Source organism: Drosophila navojoa, chromosome 2, assembly GCF_054131105.1.
Source record: "Drosophila navojoa isolate 15081-1374.11 chromosome 2, UAZ_NAV_1.0, whole genome shotgun sequence".
NCBI lineage: Eukaryota > Metazoa > Arthropoda > Insecta > Diptera > Drosophilidae > Drosophila > Drosophila navojoa.
This window is the reverse complement of record NC_142890.1, coordinates 26,870,174-26,890,711: the sequence shown is the minus strand read 5'-3', so window position 1 is coordinate 26,890,711 and position 20,538 is coordinate 26,870,174. Positions and strand designations below refer to the sequence as shown.

Sequence of the window (20,538 nt, the reverse complement as noted above, 5' to 3'; positions counted from 1 at the left end):
TATAAGCAAACAACTTGCCTCTGCTTGCCCCTTCTCAAATTTGCAGAGTTGCTCAAGTCAAATTTAATGCATCTGCTTCACAAAGTTTATGCTATAATGCGAATTCCTTTTTCAGCTTTATTCTTGAATCGTTCGTTGTCTACAAACTTTGCAAATTTGCGTTTGTCTTGAGTTCATCTTGCACTTAAATATACTTTTCTCTTGCCTTATGCTCTTTTGCTGGCTTGAAGACTTTTCGTCTGCTGACTCAGTCTGCATTCTGTGCAGGCAATAATTCTTTTATTTCGTTCAAGAATATCCTTCGATTATGCTGGCATAAATAAATTCAAGTGTTACACAGAAATGGACTCTATTGATATTTTCAATAGGCTGCTCAAATGCTTCCTTTTCCACTGTCCACTGTGTCAACTGCTACACACACGCACACACACACCCACACAGAGTCTCTCTAGCGCAAACATTCTCGTAAATATAAGTCAATTTGTTTGTTGCGCTGTCCAGAAAAAGAATATATCACAACATAAAATGAGCCTCGGGCAGTATGCCGCGCTGATTGATGGATTGAGCGAACGTTACGCATACGCCATGTGCGACAGTTGGAAGACAACAAAAAAAGAAAAAAAAAGAGAAAGAAAACAAGCTGCAATAATTTCATTTAACATGCATAGCCGAACTGTAGCATTGGCGCAGCGCAGCCTAACGCCCGAACGAATCCCGATTTCGCTACAATTTATGACTTTGGCCTGAATAAACTCGTCGCTTGGCCCGATTTTCGGATTCAAACGCCCGTCAAAATGCCAAAGTGGATTTTGGCAACAATTTTCGTTTTTACGCCACTAAAAATATCAAAAACAAAAAGACATGTTTTGAATTTTTAGTTTTTCTAATCGATTTCGATTGCAGCAAATTGCGAATTGGCCAGATATATGAAAAATGCAATTTATATCATATATTGCTAACGGGAAAAAATATATTAATTATATATATGATATAAAATATATAGAAAAATATCAGTTGGAGTATAATGAAATTTTAGAAAAATTGCATTAAAATAAATATTGAAAAATTTGAGCTCTAAAAATATTCTAGTAATGAAATATCGATAAAATATATAATGAATAATTTAATACTTAATATTATAGTATGGCCATATTTCATATTAATGCATGTTTTTCAAATATTTTAAGCCAAGAAAAAAAAAAGAAATTTATGAATTGACATATGTGTTAAGTATTAGTAACGTAATAGAAACTTTCCAAAATTTTAACTTATTTTAGTTGAGCAAACAAAGTCTTCGATTCAATTGATATAAAATGTTGTTAACTAAATAAATATTGTGATATATATAGAATATTCAGCTTCTTATATTTCCATTGATAATATATTTAAATTGTATTTTTTATTGATAGTCAAAGCTGTTTCCTGTTTTCTTCATATAAAATGCATGGCTTTTATATATTATTCCAAAGTTAAAGAAAAAACATTTTCGCTTCAGGGGTTTGGTTTCTGTTCTTCTTTCCACACCTTTGCCTGCGATTCCTATCCTGAGAGCACATTTATTGTGTAGGTGGGAGTGTGTGTGTATGTGTCTGTATAGGAACATGCTGCACATTTGATTACCGCTTCTGGGCACTTGGCTGGCCTTTAATGCGATTTGGGCCCGACCTCGTTTGTCAATGGAATTTGCTGATTGTTGTCATTGAAACACGCAACATGCAACATGCAACGACTCCAACCGTGGCCGGCCACATCATTTGCCGATGCTCATTTCGCAGAGCAATGCAATTTCATGATTATTTACTTTTCATTTGTATTCGGCGATTGCCTGTGCCCCAATCGAAATGTGAGTTGCTGATTATGCGTTTTATTTGTATTTCTGCTGCATGAATATTTTTGGAAATAATTTAATTAAATGCACGACGCCCTCAAATTAGACCAACATAATTAAAAACAGCAAGCTCTGACTACGCTAGATTCAGCTGTCATTTCATCAAATAATTGTGCACCAACTAAAACTTTAAGCTTGCAAGACCCAAGTCTAGTCAAAGTCGACATAAATTATTGCCAAATTGAGCATCACGAATTCGTGAGCAACTGAATTGTCATGGATCCCCAGTAAAAAGCAAAGGGCTCCTAAAAACAACCCAAGAGAAAATGCCATAGGGCATTCAAAATGTTCCGCTCTGTTTAGTTTTATTTGCTTTTTGTGTCCTGATTTGCCATGCAGCAAAATGAAGTTTTCTACCCGAGACTCTCAATTGCGGCCAAAGCAAACTTTTTATTGAGTTGATCTTTAAGATACAAACACTTTTGAAATCAAGAAAAGCATTGTGTGATAAATAATTATGAAGCAACGCACTCTCTAAAGTAAGCAAAGCACAACTAAGGAAGAAATAAATAGGTTGAAATACTTTAAAAAACATCCTTACCTCTATATGGCATTGAAAATTACTCTTCCTTAAGAGAAAACCCTGACGCATCCAGAATTTAAAAGATTGTACTCGAAACACTCTTTGCGTCAGCATTCGAAGTGGCAAATCTCTCTACTTTTCCTTCTCAATTTTTCAAAAGCTGACCTAAGTGCCATCAATTACCAAAACCCTCGAAAATCAAACAAAAAATGTCAGTCATCGACGCACAACAAAAGTCCAACGTAAATATTCATACAACGTGATGTTGCAGCTTTTCATATCATGCCCATATATTTTGCATTAAGAAAAAAAATGGAAATTATATTAAATATTAATATTTTGCACTCAGCGAATAAATATAAACGTGAGCTGTTGAAATGATGAAGTATTTGTTGGCCAGGTTAATAAATTGGCCGCGCACTCCATGAATTGAACTTATTTACTCTCATTCCCCTCTGCTGTTTTTTATATATTTAGTGCAGCATCATAATGAACTGGGCGGAGCAGTGCTAAGGGCGCCTGGGACACCGTAATTTAAATTTATTTAACAACCAACTTGTTAAAATCGTAAAAACTGAAAAAATGAACTGCAACAGCGGAGCTTGAACAACAACATTAAGTAGCTCATTAAATTTCCTTAAACAAAAAAACAAACGACAACACACACACTCATAAGAATCTGCGCAGAGCAGAGCGAGTGACTTTTGGGTTTTTTATTGTATAAGTAGGAAATATTATAGCAAAACGGCGCTAAGAGAAGCGACAGCCAAAAAGAAACGCTCGAGCTGTAAAACCACTCGGCAAGTGTATTTTTATTGCGTATGAAATGCATTTCGCAGTGCCACAAAACTGGAGTGTTGTGAGCCCTGAGCGCAAGTTACGACCAAAGGACCACCATGGCAGCACACAAATACACACACAAACACAGACACAAGCACACACTTATACACACACACAGACAGCCAGACAGAAGAGTTGTAGTTGAGAAAATTGAGCATAAAAAAGTCGAAGGTCGGCAACGTATGACTGCAATTTACCCTGTGGATACACAGAGCTGGAAAAGATAAAAATATATATGAAATGTACTTCTCGATTGCGTCTGGTATTTGAAGTTAAAAAATAATCTAAAGTTGCAAGGATATAAGTGTGAAATGTACTTGAAGTAAAACTATATAAATGGAACTTAAGCAGGTTAACCATTCGACAGCTTTAAAGAGAACGAACATGGTTTGGATAGAGATGCAAAGTGTTTAAGGAACTGTAGAAGACATTCAACTCTAGTTGTATGCAAACACACTAAATCATATTTGATAGATCGAAATGTTGGCTAGACGTACATATAAATAAAGTGATTCGTCTTATAGAAAAATGTAAATGTAGATGTAAATTTATGGCTGTGTTGTTGTAATAATTTAGTAACATGAAAAACAAATACAAATTTTTTTTAAACAACAGAAGTGTGGCATATGAATAGTAAACTAATTTGTTATGGGATCTGGAACATATATAAAACATTTCTCTGTATTTATTCTGTAACTATATGTTGAATTGAATGCCATAAAATAAGAATTTAATATATATACATTTTTGTTTACTTTAATATATTTTCTGTAATTTTTTAATATTGATAATATTTTAGTATATATATAACTGCAAGTTTTTGCTTAAATTATATTTATTAATATACATTAAGTGGCTTAAGTTATGCAAATTACATTTTATATCTTTAAAATTCCCCATACTTAATTTTATTATATGTTATATATATATATTATATATATATATATATATATATATATATATATATATATATATATATATATCACATCGCACTCGATATCTTTAGTTCAAATTATTTGAACTATATTGTAGTCCTTTTTGAATTCCTGTAACATACGCACACTCACGGAACAAGCTACCCTTTCACACAGATTTATGGCTAGAGCGCATGATAAGAGCAGATGATAAAAATTATGCTATAAAGCGGGAGAAGCAGAGGCAATCCTCACAAACCCTGGCTGGCAATGATTGCACAGGAATACTGTTTGTTAAATATGTAACACATACTTACTAACCGCATTCATTTCATCTGTAGCACATTTATGGCCAGCACGCGATGGTGTAAGTCGATAGGGAATGCTGGAGCAATATGCTGGCCGGCTGAAAGGAGAACTGAGAGCGAAATAAACAAATAAATCGAAATGTGATCATTTCTATTGTAGCATAAATGTGCATGGAAATAGCACAAATAAAGAAATGATTTTCAATTACATTTTATGGAAATTGAAATAAACATTTCCGTATGTGTGAAGAGATTCCATTGTGAGGCTCACTAATTTGAATACCATTTATTATAAAACTATTAGCAATAAATTCTTATCTCAATTATTATTTTTGAAATTTCTGTAGTGCTTTAAAATTTGCCTTTCTATGTGGGGTATTTATTAATGAAAATTTTTAATAAAATTGCAATTTTGTATTGCTTTTATATATGTATGTATATAAACACCATATTTACAGTCTGTTGTCTAAATAATAGAAATGAAAAATAAAATGATACAATTTCAAATTGTAATTATATTTTACTGTGGTACAAGTAATTTAAAAAATTTATTCAATTTATTTATTTTATTTTTATAAATCGTTTTTGTTTTTTTCTAGGTCTTGAATTAAATTTAACATGTACAGAAGTGATTACAAAGCGTATGTGTAATATTTGCGTGTTCGATGTACAGTATAAAAAGAAAGTGACTTTTAAGCTACTTTTTCTATATGTATATGTATTTACCAGCCCTGAAATATCTCCAGCAAGTGCTGCACTAACTCCAGTGCTAACAGGGCGTATGCGTGATGTTTTCCTTTCTTTGACAGCCACAGCTGTCACCGCAGTTCCATAGCTACAGCTCTTCTTACAGCTGCTGTTGCTAATGATTAGCAAACCGATTCAGTGCATACACATAGTCGCAACAAAGTGCTAGATGCTGCCGCAGCAATTAATAACGGTTTGTCTGCTGTGCTGCTGGCAGCATATGCACTCAAACAAAATGAATATATATATGTGTGTATGCGGCGTATCACTAGGCAAACATTTTTAAGTCTCGATTCATGCATGCCCACTCACGCCGGAAATTGGCGCACACCTCGCAGCCATGCAGCAGTTGTTTTTTTTTTCTGCGCTGCGTCCCAACTTTTTATAAGCCTCATGGCAACGGGAAATGACCAGGCGAGCCGTTGGCCAGCAGCTGAATCCCTGGCTATACAGGTGTACAACGACTAAAAAAAAAAACATTGTATACAGGTTGTATATATGTATGTATATAATGGCGAAGCATGCGGAAATTATAATTTATTGCATAAAGTTGCGGATGCCGGCCACGGCTGCGTTGATTTTTACCTGCACCGCCTTTTCCACGCCCACAGCAGCTCTTCAAATTCGGATGTACTTAACATTAAAGTTTAATAAAAGGCAGCCACTTGGGGCCAGCGAACGCGTGAAAACCGCAAATATTTTGCATATTTGCATCTGGCCGCGGAGTGTATTTAGCTGCCTAAGAAAACACATTATTTGGCTTAAATATTCATGGGCCGATGTGAAAATGAGCTCGGGCATGCAAAGTGTTTTCAATAATTGTGCCTGCCCTCCTTTATTTTATGATGCCCAGCGGATAGGGGCGGGCACGGAAAGATTTCTAAGAATTTTGTGGAAATTATTTAGCTGGGGTTTTGGGGCTTACATATTTGGGTGATTTTGAGTTCAATTGTTAAAAAAAAAAGGTTTTTTTTACTTTACTTTTCTTTTTTTTTTATTGATTCGTTTATCTCGTTTTTATTAATTTAAATATTTTTGAAGCATTTAAATGATGGCTTTAAGCTGTAGAAGTTAAGCATATTATTATAATTACGAATTGAATATTTCAAGTAATATTATGATTATTTTATGAAGTTTAAGAATCATATACAATAACAGAATCAAGATTAATGAACCTGATTACATTTATTCTTCTTCTTATTGATATTGAGGAAGCAGGAATGTACTAAAAGTACATTCTATTGGGTCTATAAATATCCATCTGATGTCGATAACATTCAACATGTTTGATAGGAGACTCAATGAATTTCATGTTTTTATTTTAACCAAATTTATGACATTTATTATATATAACCCAACATCAGGAAAGGTCGCTAACTTGAGAACCTGTAACCTGTATCCATATTTTCTCCTTTGAGCTCACTCAGTACTTCATTTGATGAGCTGACACAAATAAAATTCTGCTGAATTGTTTGCATTTTCTGATCAATTTAATTGAAATCAACGATAATTGGCAAGCACGAAAACAATGCGAACAAACGGAACTTCGAACAAAACACATATTTATTCTCAGGTCAATAAAAACTCGCATATTTCATATATTGTTTGTATGGCAGAAGCATAATAACAATCTGACATATATATTACCACCCATATATGTATATACATACATATGTCACACATTTTTCAATGAAAAAACACAAATAAAAGTCAGTTATAAAATTTTATTTGACAAATGGCAGATTTCCCCTTAACCAGCAGGACAAATGTATACACAATCGCCCGTTAAATGTGAGAAACACAAAAAGTTTAGTGAGCTTGAATTTATTCATGATCAACTGAACAATCAAAATCAATAAAAAAAAAATGCCTAGATATGCACATATATATTAATGTATGGAACACTATATTTAATGTTCAATTTAATTACCATTGAATTTGTTGAGCATATAAATTAAAAAAACAGCTAAACATAACAGAAACAGTTGAATATATATATTAATAGGGGACAGACAATTGTTAAGTGCTTTCAAAACAGAAATAGGAATACAAAAAGCAAGACTTTACAATTTACAGCGAAAACAAATAAATAAATGGATAAATAACAAAAAATTACTTTACCAATAAAATGCAAATTAAATTCGAAGTTTACTTGCAAATATATTTATGTTAAAAATACTTGTGCAATATTAAAGTAACATATTTAGATCTGCATTTAAACCTCTCTTCTTGATTTTAAAACACAATCCTAGCATTATACTATATCGGTTGTCATTAGATAATTTAAGCGACTTTTTTGTCTCGGCGGCAGCTGAAAAAAGTTGGCCAAAAAGAAATTCAGCTCTGCCTTCGTATGGAGTGGTGGCCACAGCGTTGAATAGGCAAAAAGCCTTGAACACAAAAAATTTAATAAACATAAAAAAAAATCTAAAACCTATTTGAGTATAAGACAGAGGACATATATTACCTTCTGGTGACGAACTGTTCGCATATTCTGGGTCTTTGCTCTATAAAGTTTTCAATTTCACGACGTAGTTGAGCATTGTACTTTTTTTTCGCCTTCGTGTAAACAAACTCGCACTCCAGAGCACTGAGATGGAATCAGATTAGAATTACACGATTCGCACAGAAACTGAAATTCGTATTTGGCTTTACTAATCGACATTCTTGATCGTATAGCTGGGATGACGGCTAACAAACAAGTCATCCGAATACGACTTTTTCTCGGGTCTCCACTCATCACTGTCCGTTTCCCGATCCATTTCTAATGGTGAACATCGGCCACTCTCTGCGTCAGTAATAGAGGTTTTAGCTTGCTCCAATTCTCGCTCCTTAGATTTCTTCACGCTGAGCTCGCCAGTTATGCGCCGCACTGGAGTTCTCCTGCCTCGAAAGCTATTTCGTTCCTTGGGCGAATCAACGGATTGCAATCGCAAGGGCTGCAGCCCTTCAGTGCAATCATTTTGATCAGAGCCAAGGTTTTCAGAGCCAAAGCGCGGCCCCTTCTTGCTCAATTTATTATTGACACTCACATCTCCGAAATTATCGCTTGGGGACATATTTCGACGGCAACGGCATTTAATAAGTGGCAAAATTTAAGATATTTCAAATTTTGTTTTTGTTTTTTAATTGTTCATTTATTTCAATTTGCTCAAATTTCAACTTCATACTGTGTTTGCTTTTAGTTTCAACTAGTCTAAAATAAATAGATAATAATTGGCCATTTTGGGCACAGCTTCAGCTGCCAGCATCATTATTATCAAAGTAATAACTATAATCTCTTGTTAGCGTGATTCAATATCAATGTGCAGCGATCTTCCTGTGCAATGGTATATATGGTCTGTCTTGGAGAAGATAGTACATATGTGTGGCTTAGGATTAAAAGTAGTTGGTGAGACATTCTAATATCTCATGGCACAAGAAAAACATTCTCTGGTCAATGCTCTAGCTAAGACATTAGCAGACATCTCTAGAGGTGTTGCCTACAAAAATCAATATAGCAATAGCAAAGGCAAATGTGACCTTAACATACCAGCAACCATCCAAACAGCTAATTTATATGAAAGAACGCTGTAATCAGCGTTCCTCAAAATAATCTAATCTGTAGAAAATTGTCAGATATACACATATGTATGTACATATTGGTATATCGCGTGCTGCTTCATTCAAACGAGGACTTAAAAGCTTAAATCGTCCTAGTTAAAAACGGATAAGCAGATTGAAATCGAGAGAATGATACGAGTAGTCATTGATATGGTGAGCTCGCAAAGAATAATGAAATAGTACGGCAGACAGATCTAGCTGTCGCTGAACGTTTGTGCATTTGACACAAATCTCTCTGTTCACTTACATCGATTCAATTTAGATACTACTTAGGATACAAAAGCTGGAAAAAGCAGCTGACAGAACAAAAAGCAAAAAGAAATCTACAGCTTCAGCTTAAAGGTATTACCACAGACCGCACAGAGAAGAACTTACATCACCCTACAGGTGATGAACTAACTGACAGTGCGTAAAAAGATTTGACCTATTTCAGTCACAAAACAAAAACAAAAAAAAAAAAAAAAAAAAAAGAAACATTTAATAAAAAATCCATCCCATTATTACTTTAATTAGACTTTTTTCTCTTTTTCATTACCGTTGTTATAATGTTTATTATTGTCATTGCTAAAAGTCCAATCAAGTACATAATTAACAGCATCACACACACGAGTTAAAAATAACAAAAACAATAACAGCTGCAATTAAGGCGAATTATGTGATTGCAATAAAGGCGAAACGGAATCAAAGGCCAATGCACACATCATGAATAATATATGTGGGTAATCTACATTAACAGTTCTTGCTTTTGCTTCATCTTAATAAATGTTTCTTTTCGTTTTCATTTGATTTTCGGCAAAAGGCAGAATGTAACACAATTATGAGCCACGCACAAAATCAACCGAAGGACTCTCCTGCCAAAGCAGGGTGAATGTGTGTGTGTGTGTGTGTGTGTGTATATGCTGTAAAAACATTGTCACAAATGTTGTGGCTATTAAGGAGGCCTTTAACAACGCCAACGCAGCACGTGGACCAGAGAAAGCAAACGACCACATTATTATTATAATTTTCGCATAGAGCAGATCGAGGAACACCAGAGCAGAGTGTGGAGTGAGGAGTGTGGTGCAATAATGAAGTGCTACATGTCTGTTCGATGGCAGTGGCAACATTGCCAGCATTGGCTCTTTGCCCCGTCGCCAGCGGACCATGAACCTTTCAATTGAACTCTAATTGCAGCTAATGAATTACACGCATTAGGTCAACGAGCCAACAAAGTAGAGCTTGTATAATTGGGTGTGGAGAGTGCGCCCAAGTGCCAGCTATGCTAATAGCATCTGAGTGAAATATTAATGACCTTGGCGTCTATTTTCAACACATACAAGCTAACCAAAAATAAGCTGCTGCCAGCCAGCCAGGTGGGTAAAAACAAAAGTTTTGCTTTCAGCAAACTTTAAATCCGCTTGAAACCCCATACGAGAGTCAGCTTCAATGAAAGTTTAATCAGGTTAAGAAACTACTCGTCAAAAGTGAACAGTCAAAGCAGACCCAACTCGATTATGTCGCATTTAATAAGTTAAGAGGAGAGACAGAGAGAGAGAGAGAGTGGGAGACAGAAGAAAGTAACTAATGGATAGCTCTTTACAGTTTGTCTGTGATTTTTATTATTTATTTAAGAATTGAAGTTAATAAAAACATCATGGACTTAAATCAACAAGGTATAATTATCTATGAGAAAACAAAGTTTAAATATTAGTAAATTTATTCATTAATACTATTGAAATAGATAAACATGAAAACAGCAATAATTAATAATTAATTAATGTTTTGACAACCATCTCCTAAGGTTATCAAATGATCTGAGGGACATCTGAAGAACTTACAACTATCCACAGCTTTAACACGATCCGAAATAGAGACATAGCTTAGTCAGAGATGCGTAGATTATGGACGATAAATGTAAGTATATATAGACATACACAGAGAAACCTTAATAAGAATAGTAATTGTACTGTTGAAAATTGTAGGGACTAATAACTAAATAGCAATATCGATAAATATTAATCTTAATAAATATTCTAAAATATAAAAATGTCACTCAAATAAATCAAATAATTTAATAATTCACTGCAGTACAATTTATAAGCATTTGACTTATTTCTAAACAATAATCATACTATTTATTTTATTCACACTCGAATTAGTAGCTAAGCATATGACAACAAAATTAATTTGCCCGGAAATCTGACCGCAACTCTGGTAGGCAAATCCCAAATGTCAGTTTATTGTGATGAAAGCCACGGCCCAAATGTTTGACATTATCAACAAATCCATTTTATTACACGCGTTGTCCCAGCATTAATTATAGATTCCAGCACGTAGCGCGTATTAAGTGCATGCGGCTCGGCCCGCAAATACCATCAAATGTGGTTAATTTGCCAAGCCAAAACAACAAACAGCTAGATAAATGGGACGACATTTGTGTTTGAACTTGGATTTTGCTCTCGATTTGACAGCCCAGGGTATTGGGAATTTTCTTTGGAGTAACTTCGACGAATCTGTGTGTGGTTGCTGCAATCGATATATTGATTTACTTCAATTTAAGATTGTCAGCTTACATTTTAATTTTGTCTTCTTGACGCATCTCAATTTATAATGCTAAAATATGCACCCCACATTCACAATAGTAAATTTTCACACATGCTTAAAAACTCATTAAAAAAAATATCTGAAAAAAGATAAACCATTATAAATAATTGAAAATTACGAATTAAAAATGATGATTTAATATGCAAATAATATGTTAATGGTAAATTAACAACCAGATGTTGGGTATTACGCGGATTCAGAGACAGATTTTCATTTACACTGAAGCGCAAGGTTTAACAGAGATTATTTATTTTTATACTCGCTCATGGGGCTAAATTAATATATTGATTTGAGGCACTGTTGTTTGGTCTGCATAGGCGCAATGCATTTCGTCACTATTGAAGCGAACATATTTTCCCATTTTGACTACACTTACAGTTAATACAGAACCCCTCTTTAATTCCTTCTTGATTAAAAATGATCCATTCATACATTACCATTGGTTGTCCAATCGCATCACCCCTTTCCTTTCAGCATGCATTACAAAGTATACTCATTTATTCAAACTTTACGGCTAAGACCATCTGATATTGTCTCACCAATTTTCCCAACTGGAGCGGAAAGCCAAATGGATTCTGTGACAGCATTTTGTCATGGCCAGCATTTAATTTATTTGCGAACTACTAGCTAACAGCAGGTCACCTTGGAGCTAGCCTCCTGGCATTGAGTCTCTATTGCTTTACAAGCAATTAATTTCAACTATTGCAGCTATTACTCAAGTCCGAGTCAACATATTTTATTAAAATGAAGTCCCACAATCTCATCTCAAGCATATGTGATGCCTAGCAAAACTTCTTCACAAACTTTGACGGGTGAAGAGCCAGAAATGCAAATGACGAGCTCAACAACAGCAAAACTTCAGCATCAAATGTTAGGTGGCTTGTCAAATGTTGGGGTGTTTTAGAAAATGCATATATCCACAATAGAGCAAACGAATTTTTCTTCTGATAAAAAAAAACGTCCTTAGAATGTATAACATATGGAGAAGATTGTTTGCAGCTTAGATAAGGGGAAAACAGTTTTAAGTTTGCAAATTCATTTTATACTAATATAGAAATTTTATTAATTATTATTTATTCATATTATGCCAAATATTTGTTGCTTTAATGTTAATTATAATAAATACATCGATTTGATCAGACATTTACTCTAAAAGAAACTTTTTGATATATGGCTAAATATGAATTGAATACATCAGTCTCGGAGTTATTTCATATAAGATTAATTAAGCGAATTAAACTTTAAAAAAGAACTAATAATATTTTATATTGTTAAAAAAGTTGCCATTAAGTCAATGAACACTTTGTAGAAAATTGGTCTATATCCATCTATATACAATTTACCCATGTTTTGTGATCAAAATGACTTTTCAAACAACGGTCTATATTAAGAGTTTCCGTATATAAGAAGAGCCCCCTGAAAGCAAAAGTTTTCATCAGGTTAATTCAATTTCGAATCATAAGCAAATTTTGCGCAAATTAAATGCGTAAAGTTTTGCAATTGCAATAAATTCTCACAAATGTCCTTGTGTAAGCGTCTTTGATTGTCATTGTAATGTTTATGCAGTGAATGGAAGATAGAGCTGCCATCTTATGTTCGTGTCCTGTCGCTCTTGTTCTCATTCTCATTCTCATTCTCGTGCCTCGCTCTCGTCTGGCTGCACTTCGTCATCAGGCAAGCGTAACATAAAGCCGATTTTTTCGGCTGGAAAATGCCGAGCGAGATAATAAATCTTGAGCCGGCGAAACAAATCACAGCAATTCCATTATGTACATTTAATGATGTTGAGCGACGGCAAAGCCCAACAAAAGCCCGCGTCCAAAATCCAAAATCCAAATCCATATCCAAAGCAACGAAGCAGTGACAATTACTTGCAGGCCGCGAGCAATTTGTATGGCTGCTGCAACACGGGGCCCAACTTGTTAGAAATAATCACAAGAAATGGCCATGCTGCACAAATACATATCTCTATATATCTATGTACATATATATGTTTGTACAATTTACTTTATAAATCTGCAAAGAGAATTTACGCTTTGCCCAGCAGTTAAAGAAGTTGAATCCGTGCAATAGTTGCCGGAGTTCTTACTGTTGCACTTTGTATACACTGTTCGCACTGTGGCAGAGAGTATATTGGTTTATTTCAGTGGTGGAGTATGGAATAACAGCTTAGTTAATATTATTTTGGTTGTCAATAATACACATATACGAATGTGTATGATACTTATAATCAAGAGTTCAAATGATACAGAATCTGATTAATATGTACATTTATGAAAATTTGTATATAAATTATATACAACTATATATTCAATTATTTTTATTAACTATATATTAATATTAACTCTCTAATATATATTTGGAGGCAACCTCACCTTCGCTTTTGCATCCATATGACTATCATTCCGACAATAATATGAAAGTTAAATAATACATTCCTTTAGCCTCTGATAAATTTACCTATTTAAAGTCTCTCTCTTTCATTAATAGTGTTAGGTGTATTGATGCAGTTGGGTAAACTCTAATGCAGAATTCTTACTTTGCTTCTTTTTTTTAATTAGCAAAATTTTCTTTGTGCTGTTGTCTGTGTGGCAAAGTCTTCCATTAATTAGAGCGACAGCTTCGCAAATTGTTCCCTCAGCTCGTATATATATTTATATACATATACATATATATAAGTTTTTTTTCTGTAAAAGCATTTTTCCTTTGGCAATCCCAGCTCTCGCATGGGGGCATATGGCTAAAGTCATATGGGCAATAAACTTTTGCCACCTGCCCGATATCATCAGCACGTCTGCGGCTTATATATGTATATGTATGCATTTATATATATATGAATATGTATAGATATGACTGGTTTTTTATATTTTCTCTTTTTAGCATAAATCTGTCATGAAATAGAATACACACACAGGTTGATGGGAGAGGCGCCGCTGCATAGTTCTAGCCTGTGGCGCAAAATTCTCAAAGAAGCTGCATATTAGCTTTGTCTGTATGTGTGTGTGTGTGTGAAGCACTCTATAAAGATAATTGCACTGGTATTTGTGTGTTTGTGTAGCATTGTAAATTTTGTTGCCTTATAAAAGAAATGGATTGTATGCTCTTTTTTAATTTCATTGCCGCCAGCTTTTTAATTTATTAGTTTCTCTGCAATTTTTGTTATATTTCAGGTGCTGTCCTCAGTTTTTGTATCCTCTCAACTTGCCTTATCGGCAACAATTTCATGGCTATGTTCGACTGAGTGTGTAGGTGTGTGAAAAGATTTTTACACCAGAAAAAAAACATGTTTTGTACATAAACAAAAAGTTTTTATAAAATATTTACACAAGTTAAACAAATATTTGTTTTTCTATAATTAATTAATATTAAACTTCTGTTTACCTTTAATTACTAATGTGCTCATGATTTAATTAAATTTATTGCAGTGCAAAAAAGAAAATTTAAAACTCATTAAATTTGTGTATATATTACTGCGCATTCTCACATGTTGAAAATATATTGATTGTTTATATATATTTTTTAAATTCGTGAGAAAGTAAAATATTTTTAAGGTTACTAAGTTTCCTATGCGAATTTTTAACATTGTTTAAAGGAATTCATTGCAAATATATATTTTTAATAAATTGAAAATGTATCAAATATACACATATGAGATTATTGAATTGATTTTACTCTCCTTCAAGTTTAATGATTTTTTTTTATATTTCTTTTAATAATGTTGTTTTCTTTTTAACAAAGGAAATTAAAACGCTCACCTAAAATAACATGAGGTAACGTATTAAATTTTGTGTACGAAAACATTTATTAAGCACAATCACACACACACACATGGGCGTACCAAAATATTTTTACTGGCTTCCGAGTGCACCTTAAGAAAGGATATTTACCGTGCAGCAGAGTGAATGTCTGCCCCGACAACGGTGCTCTGTTATCCATTTACAAAATCAATGCACTGTAAGCAACATATTCCATAGAATATATACATATATGTATGTGTATGTGCGTGTATGTGTGTTTTAGGACTTGAGGGCAGGCGAACGCATCAAATAGCTGAAATATCATAAAACTTTTTAACTTTTTCATGTTGCCCAACATGCTATGTCTATATAGAGAGCTCGGCATGTGTGTATAGAAGTGTGTGTGTGTGTGTATGGAGTCTGAGTGTGTAATATCAAAAATGGTTTGCTCACGTTGCGTTGTTGACCGCGTCACGCTTCACAGCATAAAGCAATTACTGTGGCGTGAGCAGAAGTTGAATCTCTGTGCTACGCGACCAATTCCCATAGCCCGTGGCCCCTTTGACTACACTCGTCTGCCGCTCGACTGTTGCTTGAGTCGTTGCACTACTCTGATTTATGAAATTTTGCGCGCTGACACTGTGCAACACCTATGCCAGGAGCAGGGGGCGTGGCTGTAAGTGCATTGATTTTGTGACTGGCATAAACTTTGACCTCGACTTCAATTTCGACTGTGAGTCAAACTATGCAGCTGGGCAGGTGCTGCCTGTACTTGATTGAATGTAACCACGCCATGTCACACCCCCACTTTCCTTATCTGTTGCCCAACTGTCTGGCTGCTTTTGGCCTGGCTTGCACTGACTTCTGGTTCTTATCCAACCTGCATTTGCAGCGCACTAAAGTAGCTTAAAATTTACACATGACAAGCGCAGCGTTTGCTGTTGGTGCAAAACTTTTCTTTTTGGGCCACTTGGCTTACCCCTTGCGTGTTGACAATTTTGCTTTCTTTTTACTACATTTTGTTGTTAGTTTCAACACCCTGTTTACAGTTACGAATTCGAAAAAGAGCATATCAAAATTGTGATGTGGTTTGTTTTTTCTAATTAGCTTAGTAAAAATTGTAGTAGTAGTAGTAGTAGTAGTAGAAGTAGTAGTAGAAGAGGTAGTAGTAGTAGAAGTAGAAGTAGTAGAAGAGAAGTAGTAGAAATAGTAGTAATAGAAGTAGTAGTAATAGAAGTAGTAGTAATAGAAATAGTAGTAGTAGAAGAGAAGTAGTAGAAATAGTAGTAATAGAAGTAGTAGTAATAGAAGTAGTAGTAGTAGAAGTAGTAGTAGTAAAATTAGAAGTAGTAGTAGTAGTAGAATTAGAAGTAGTAGAAGTAGTCGTACAATTAGTAGAAGTAGTAGTAGACTTATTAGAAATAGTAGTAAAATTAGTAGGAGTAGTAGTAGTGGAAGTAGAATTAGAAGTAGTAGAAGTAGTAGTACAATTAATAGAAGTAGTAGTAGAGGTATTAGAAATAGTAGTAAAATTAGTAGAAGTAGTAGTACAATTAGTAGATGTAATTATAGTAGTAGTTATAGTAGAATTAGTTGAATCAGTGGTAGAAACAGAGGTACTACTAAAAGTTGTAGTACTGATTGTAATAAAAGTACTAGTAATACTTGTAGCTGAATTAGTAGTAATAGTAAAAAGACACCATTTATAATAAAAATATTCTTGCTCAAGAGCTCTAACTGAATCGATATAGTCATGCCTGTACTTCAGTCTCTCTCCATTCACAAACCACAAACATGAGAGACCAAAAATTTGTAATTTATATTCTTGCATACCAGACACAGTAGGAGACTATAATTTTTTCGATTACTCATCCTATTTCCATATACGATACAAATTTATAATTTGATTTCCTTTTTATGCGTAGCTGGTATACCACAAAAGTTGTACGCATCAAATTTCCTGTGCAGGATTCTGTAATGAATACAAAGATATAAGATATGTTTCAGAGTTGAGATATATGTATATCCCCTTCCCCAAAGTGAAACTTATATCAAAAACGTCAGACTTTCGCTGTGCACATACACACATTTGCATGCTATTATAAGAATCAAATTTAATTTTTAATGTGTATATAAGAGAAAAATTAATCCAACATTAATGTAAATCACAACAGAGTGTGTTTACATGTCTAGCTCGCCATGTTTGTACATATATGTATATAAAGAAAAGAACAATTGTTCGAATATAAGAATAAGGATAGCTCTGAGACATGTAGGCCCACCAAGAACAGTCTTAGGTATTAATAATTAGTTTAAAGTATTTTATTTTTATGCTATCTTTTATTTCCATTAACATTAACATATGTGATAAAGCTCACGTTTAGCAGGGTATTATTTAGTCTGATCTAGTCAGGGTTACAACGAAATACGTCGTAAAGTAGTATATATACATTTTCTGGTTGAGTGCTGGCAATCCAAAGGTTTCATTACAAATACAATCGACTTCTTATCAATACTTTATTCAAGTTTAGAAGCATTGAATCATATGATGGGTGCTTGACAGTATTTTATAGAGTATCCAAAAGTCTAGTATCAACATTAATCTAATTGTCGTTTTCGCCTCGTTTTTGTGATGTGACAATGAAGTTTGGAATTACGCGCGCGTGACAACTTTTTGCCATTAGAGGAGACAAAAAGAAAAAATCCTTTTAGTTTTTATAAAAACTTCTTTCAGCGGATGCCATCAACAGTATTCATAATGAGATTAAGTGTGCTTTATTCAGACATCATTGGAAATTAAGGAGACCGCAGCATGATGTTGACTCAGGGTTCGAGTTGAATGCCCAGCGGGTATTTCGATTGGGCTACGATTTGATTAGCAAATGGAACAATGGCTGCGGAATCCTTATCGATAATTGCTTTGGCTTGTAGACACGTCAAAGTCTTTGCCCGTCAAAACAGCTGCACTAACAACAAGTGCCCACTCATCTTTATTGCAGACACACACATACACACGCTCGCACACTCACACAGACATATAGACACCCACGCACGCAGGCCGGCTCACTTGTGATTGTTGCCACACGCGTTCCAACCTCAAACACAATGCGCAAATAACAGCATCAGGGACTCAGGCAGGACTCAGCCAGCACAATCGTGAAAGCCGCAACACACACACACCGGCGCACACCCTCAAACACACGTGCGAATTTCTGGCCAAACAAAAAAAAAGAAAAAAGTGTAGCGCGCTTTGCGGCGCAAAGGTGCAAAGTAGATGGATAAACGAGGACAAAGCTGCGTTTCAGTAACAAATCGAATATGTAAAACACTTTCCCGCTTGTTGTTGTTGTAGTTTCAAATTGTTGTTGCTGCATGTCAACCAGAACATGTTTATCAGGGCACATATGAGCTGACTTTTACCAATATGCGTGCGTGTACGTGTGTGCGTGTGTGTGTGTGCCTGTGTGGGTGGATGGTAAAAAGTAAAAGCAATTTAAGTATGCTAATCAATTGCCAGCACTTGAGTGCGAAATAAATAAATCTGAGAACAGAATCGCATAAATCTAAATTGAATTATATATAAATCCATTGCAGTGATTAGGCCTGGCCTAAAGCATATTTACCGAGCTCTCATTGCCCGAAGCCACAAAATACAGTCGACAATTTATAAATAGCAATGGCAAACACTCGAAGCATAGCAGAGTGTATAAATAAAGTATGGTAGGGCCACGGCAGATAGCTGTTGCCCGAAAAGGAAACGTGTGAAGGAAGTTGAATGAAAGTAGAAATTCGATTATATAGTAATATAAACTAAATTTAATATTAATTGTATTTTGTAAGTTTTTAATTAAATGTATTTGTACTATATATATATATATATATATTTACTATATATATACATATTTTTATTACGAAATAATCAAAAATTTAAATAAATAATAATAATAATATAATAAAAGTCAGTTGCGTTACAAGAAAATTTGTAAAGAAATTTAATGGTATTTTTATTTTACTGTTATAAATTTATTTTACTGTTAAATTCAATTTAATATATATTAAACGTTACATATAATTGTAAATTTATAAAATCATTCAGGTGTCTATATTATTTCAATTCTATTTCAATTGGTTTTCGTTATTTTTTCCGTTTTATTTTAATATGTACTCCTTTATTTTCTTCGTCTTACAAAATAATTAAACTTAATATTTTTCGTGCCTAATATTCTTATATGATTACTCTTTAAACTTCCTTTCACTCTTGATACCTTTCATAGTTCCATAATACCACTGACCACATAGCTGTGAGCCATGTTAGGAAGCATATTTTGTTCATTTACGAATAAATTATACTTTAAAATATGTAATTCAATTTTTTCAATACCTAATTTTAATGAATAAATAAAAGAAAAGTTTTGCCAGATAACTGTATATACTTAAAGAATTTTGTAAGGAATGTAAAATTCATAGTTGATTTTTTTGTTTAATAAATTTTTTTCAGACTTTATTTAATACATATTTAATTAAATTAAAAGTTTATTGAATTCTTTGTATCTATTACTTATTTAGTATATGTTTATTATTATTCAATATTCATAAAATATTTTGTATTTATTATTTAATTTATAAAATTCAATTTGATATTTATGAAATTCTACCTGTGTAGTCTAAATAAAGCAAGCTGTAGGGGAAGACGAATTATCTCTTGTAGACAAGTACATTCAAGTGTATGTATATATAACATATAACATACATATATGTATGTGTTCGAGCATCTTTCTTATAGTAGACAAGTAATTATCTATATATTTACTAATTGGCTTTCACGCTTTGTACTTCACCAACTTCAGAGTATGAACGACATAGATAGTAAGAACTCCAAACCATCCGCTCGCCACTGCAGTGAATCGAGATGCCTGCCATCAGCCCAAACTGCAGCTTGCAAGCAGCCCAACAACTGTTAAGCTTGTTGCAAGTGCCGTTACTCGTGCAGCAAGCCGCAAGGCGAAATTCAACAACATTTTGTTTATCCAGCTTTGGAAGTCGATACGCCAATTCGAAATGCCAATTACCGCCAAATTCCCGTCATGTTAGCTATTTACACGCACTCTGCTGCAGAATCTCGTGTCAGAGCTAAACTCGACGTTTACAGCTTGGAATCCGAGCTGAAAACCTTCGCGTGAGTGTGTATACATCGGTGTTAGTGAATGTGTGCGTGTATGCGTGTGTGCGCTCCTGTTCATAGTTGGAAATTGCGTAGGCCCTGCGAGCACATTCCCATTACAGCTGCATATTTGGCTAACTGGATTTGGCGGCAACTAAATGCTGGAACGATGTTGGTAACGTGACTAAAGGCGTTTAACTTTAGCAACTCTCTAATGGTCCAGAGTTGCCAGGC

General features: G+C 34.2%; 1 protein-coding gene across 1 annotated transcript; it reads right to left on the bottom strand.

Annotated features, from left to right (window-relative positions):
* Positions 1-7,360: 7,360 nt before the first annotated feature.
* On the bottom strand, positions 7,361-8,376 carry LOC149092337 (uncharacterized). Its single transcript, XM_089256057.1, has 3 exons — positions 7,876-8,376; positions 7,688-7,810; positions 7,361-7,610 (listed from the first exon to the last, which is right to left on the bottom strand). The coding sequence occupies exons 1-3, from the start codon at positions 8,277-8,279 to the stop codon at positions 7,475-7,477; spliced, it is 663 nt and encodes a 220-aa protein (XP_089112183.1). The 5' UTR covers positions 8,280-8,376; the 3' UTR covers positions 7,361-7,474.
* Positions 8,377-20,538: the final 12,162 nt, after the last annotated feature.

Coding starts and splice junctions, on each gene's coding strand:
- LOC149092337 (XM_089256057.1), bottom strand. CDS start 8,279: ATGTCCCCAAGCGATAATTTCGGAGATGTGAGTGTCAATAATAAATTG. Junction 7,811..7,875: donor ACGATCAAGAATGTCGATTA/GTAAAGCCAAAT, acceptor ATTCCATCTCAG/TGCTCTGGAGTGCGAGTTTG. Junction 7,611..7,687: donor GAACAGTTCGTCACCAGAAG/GTAATATATGTC, acceptor TTTGTGTTCAAG/GCTTTTTGCCTATTCAACGC.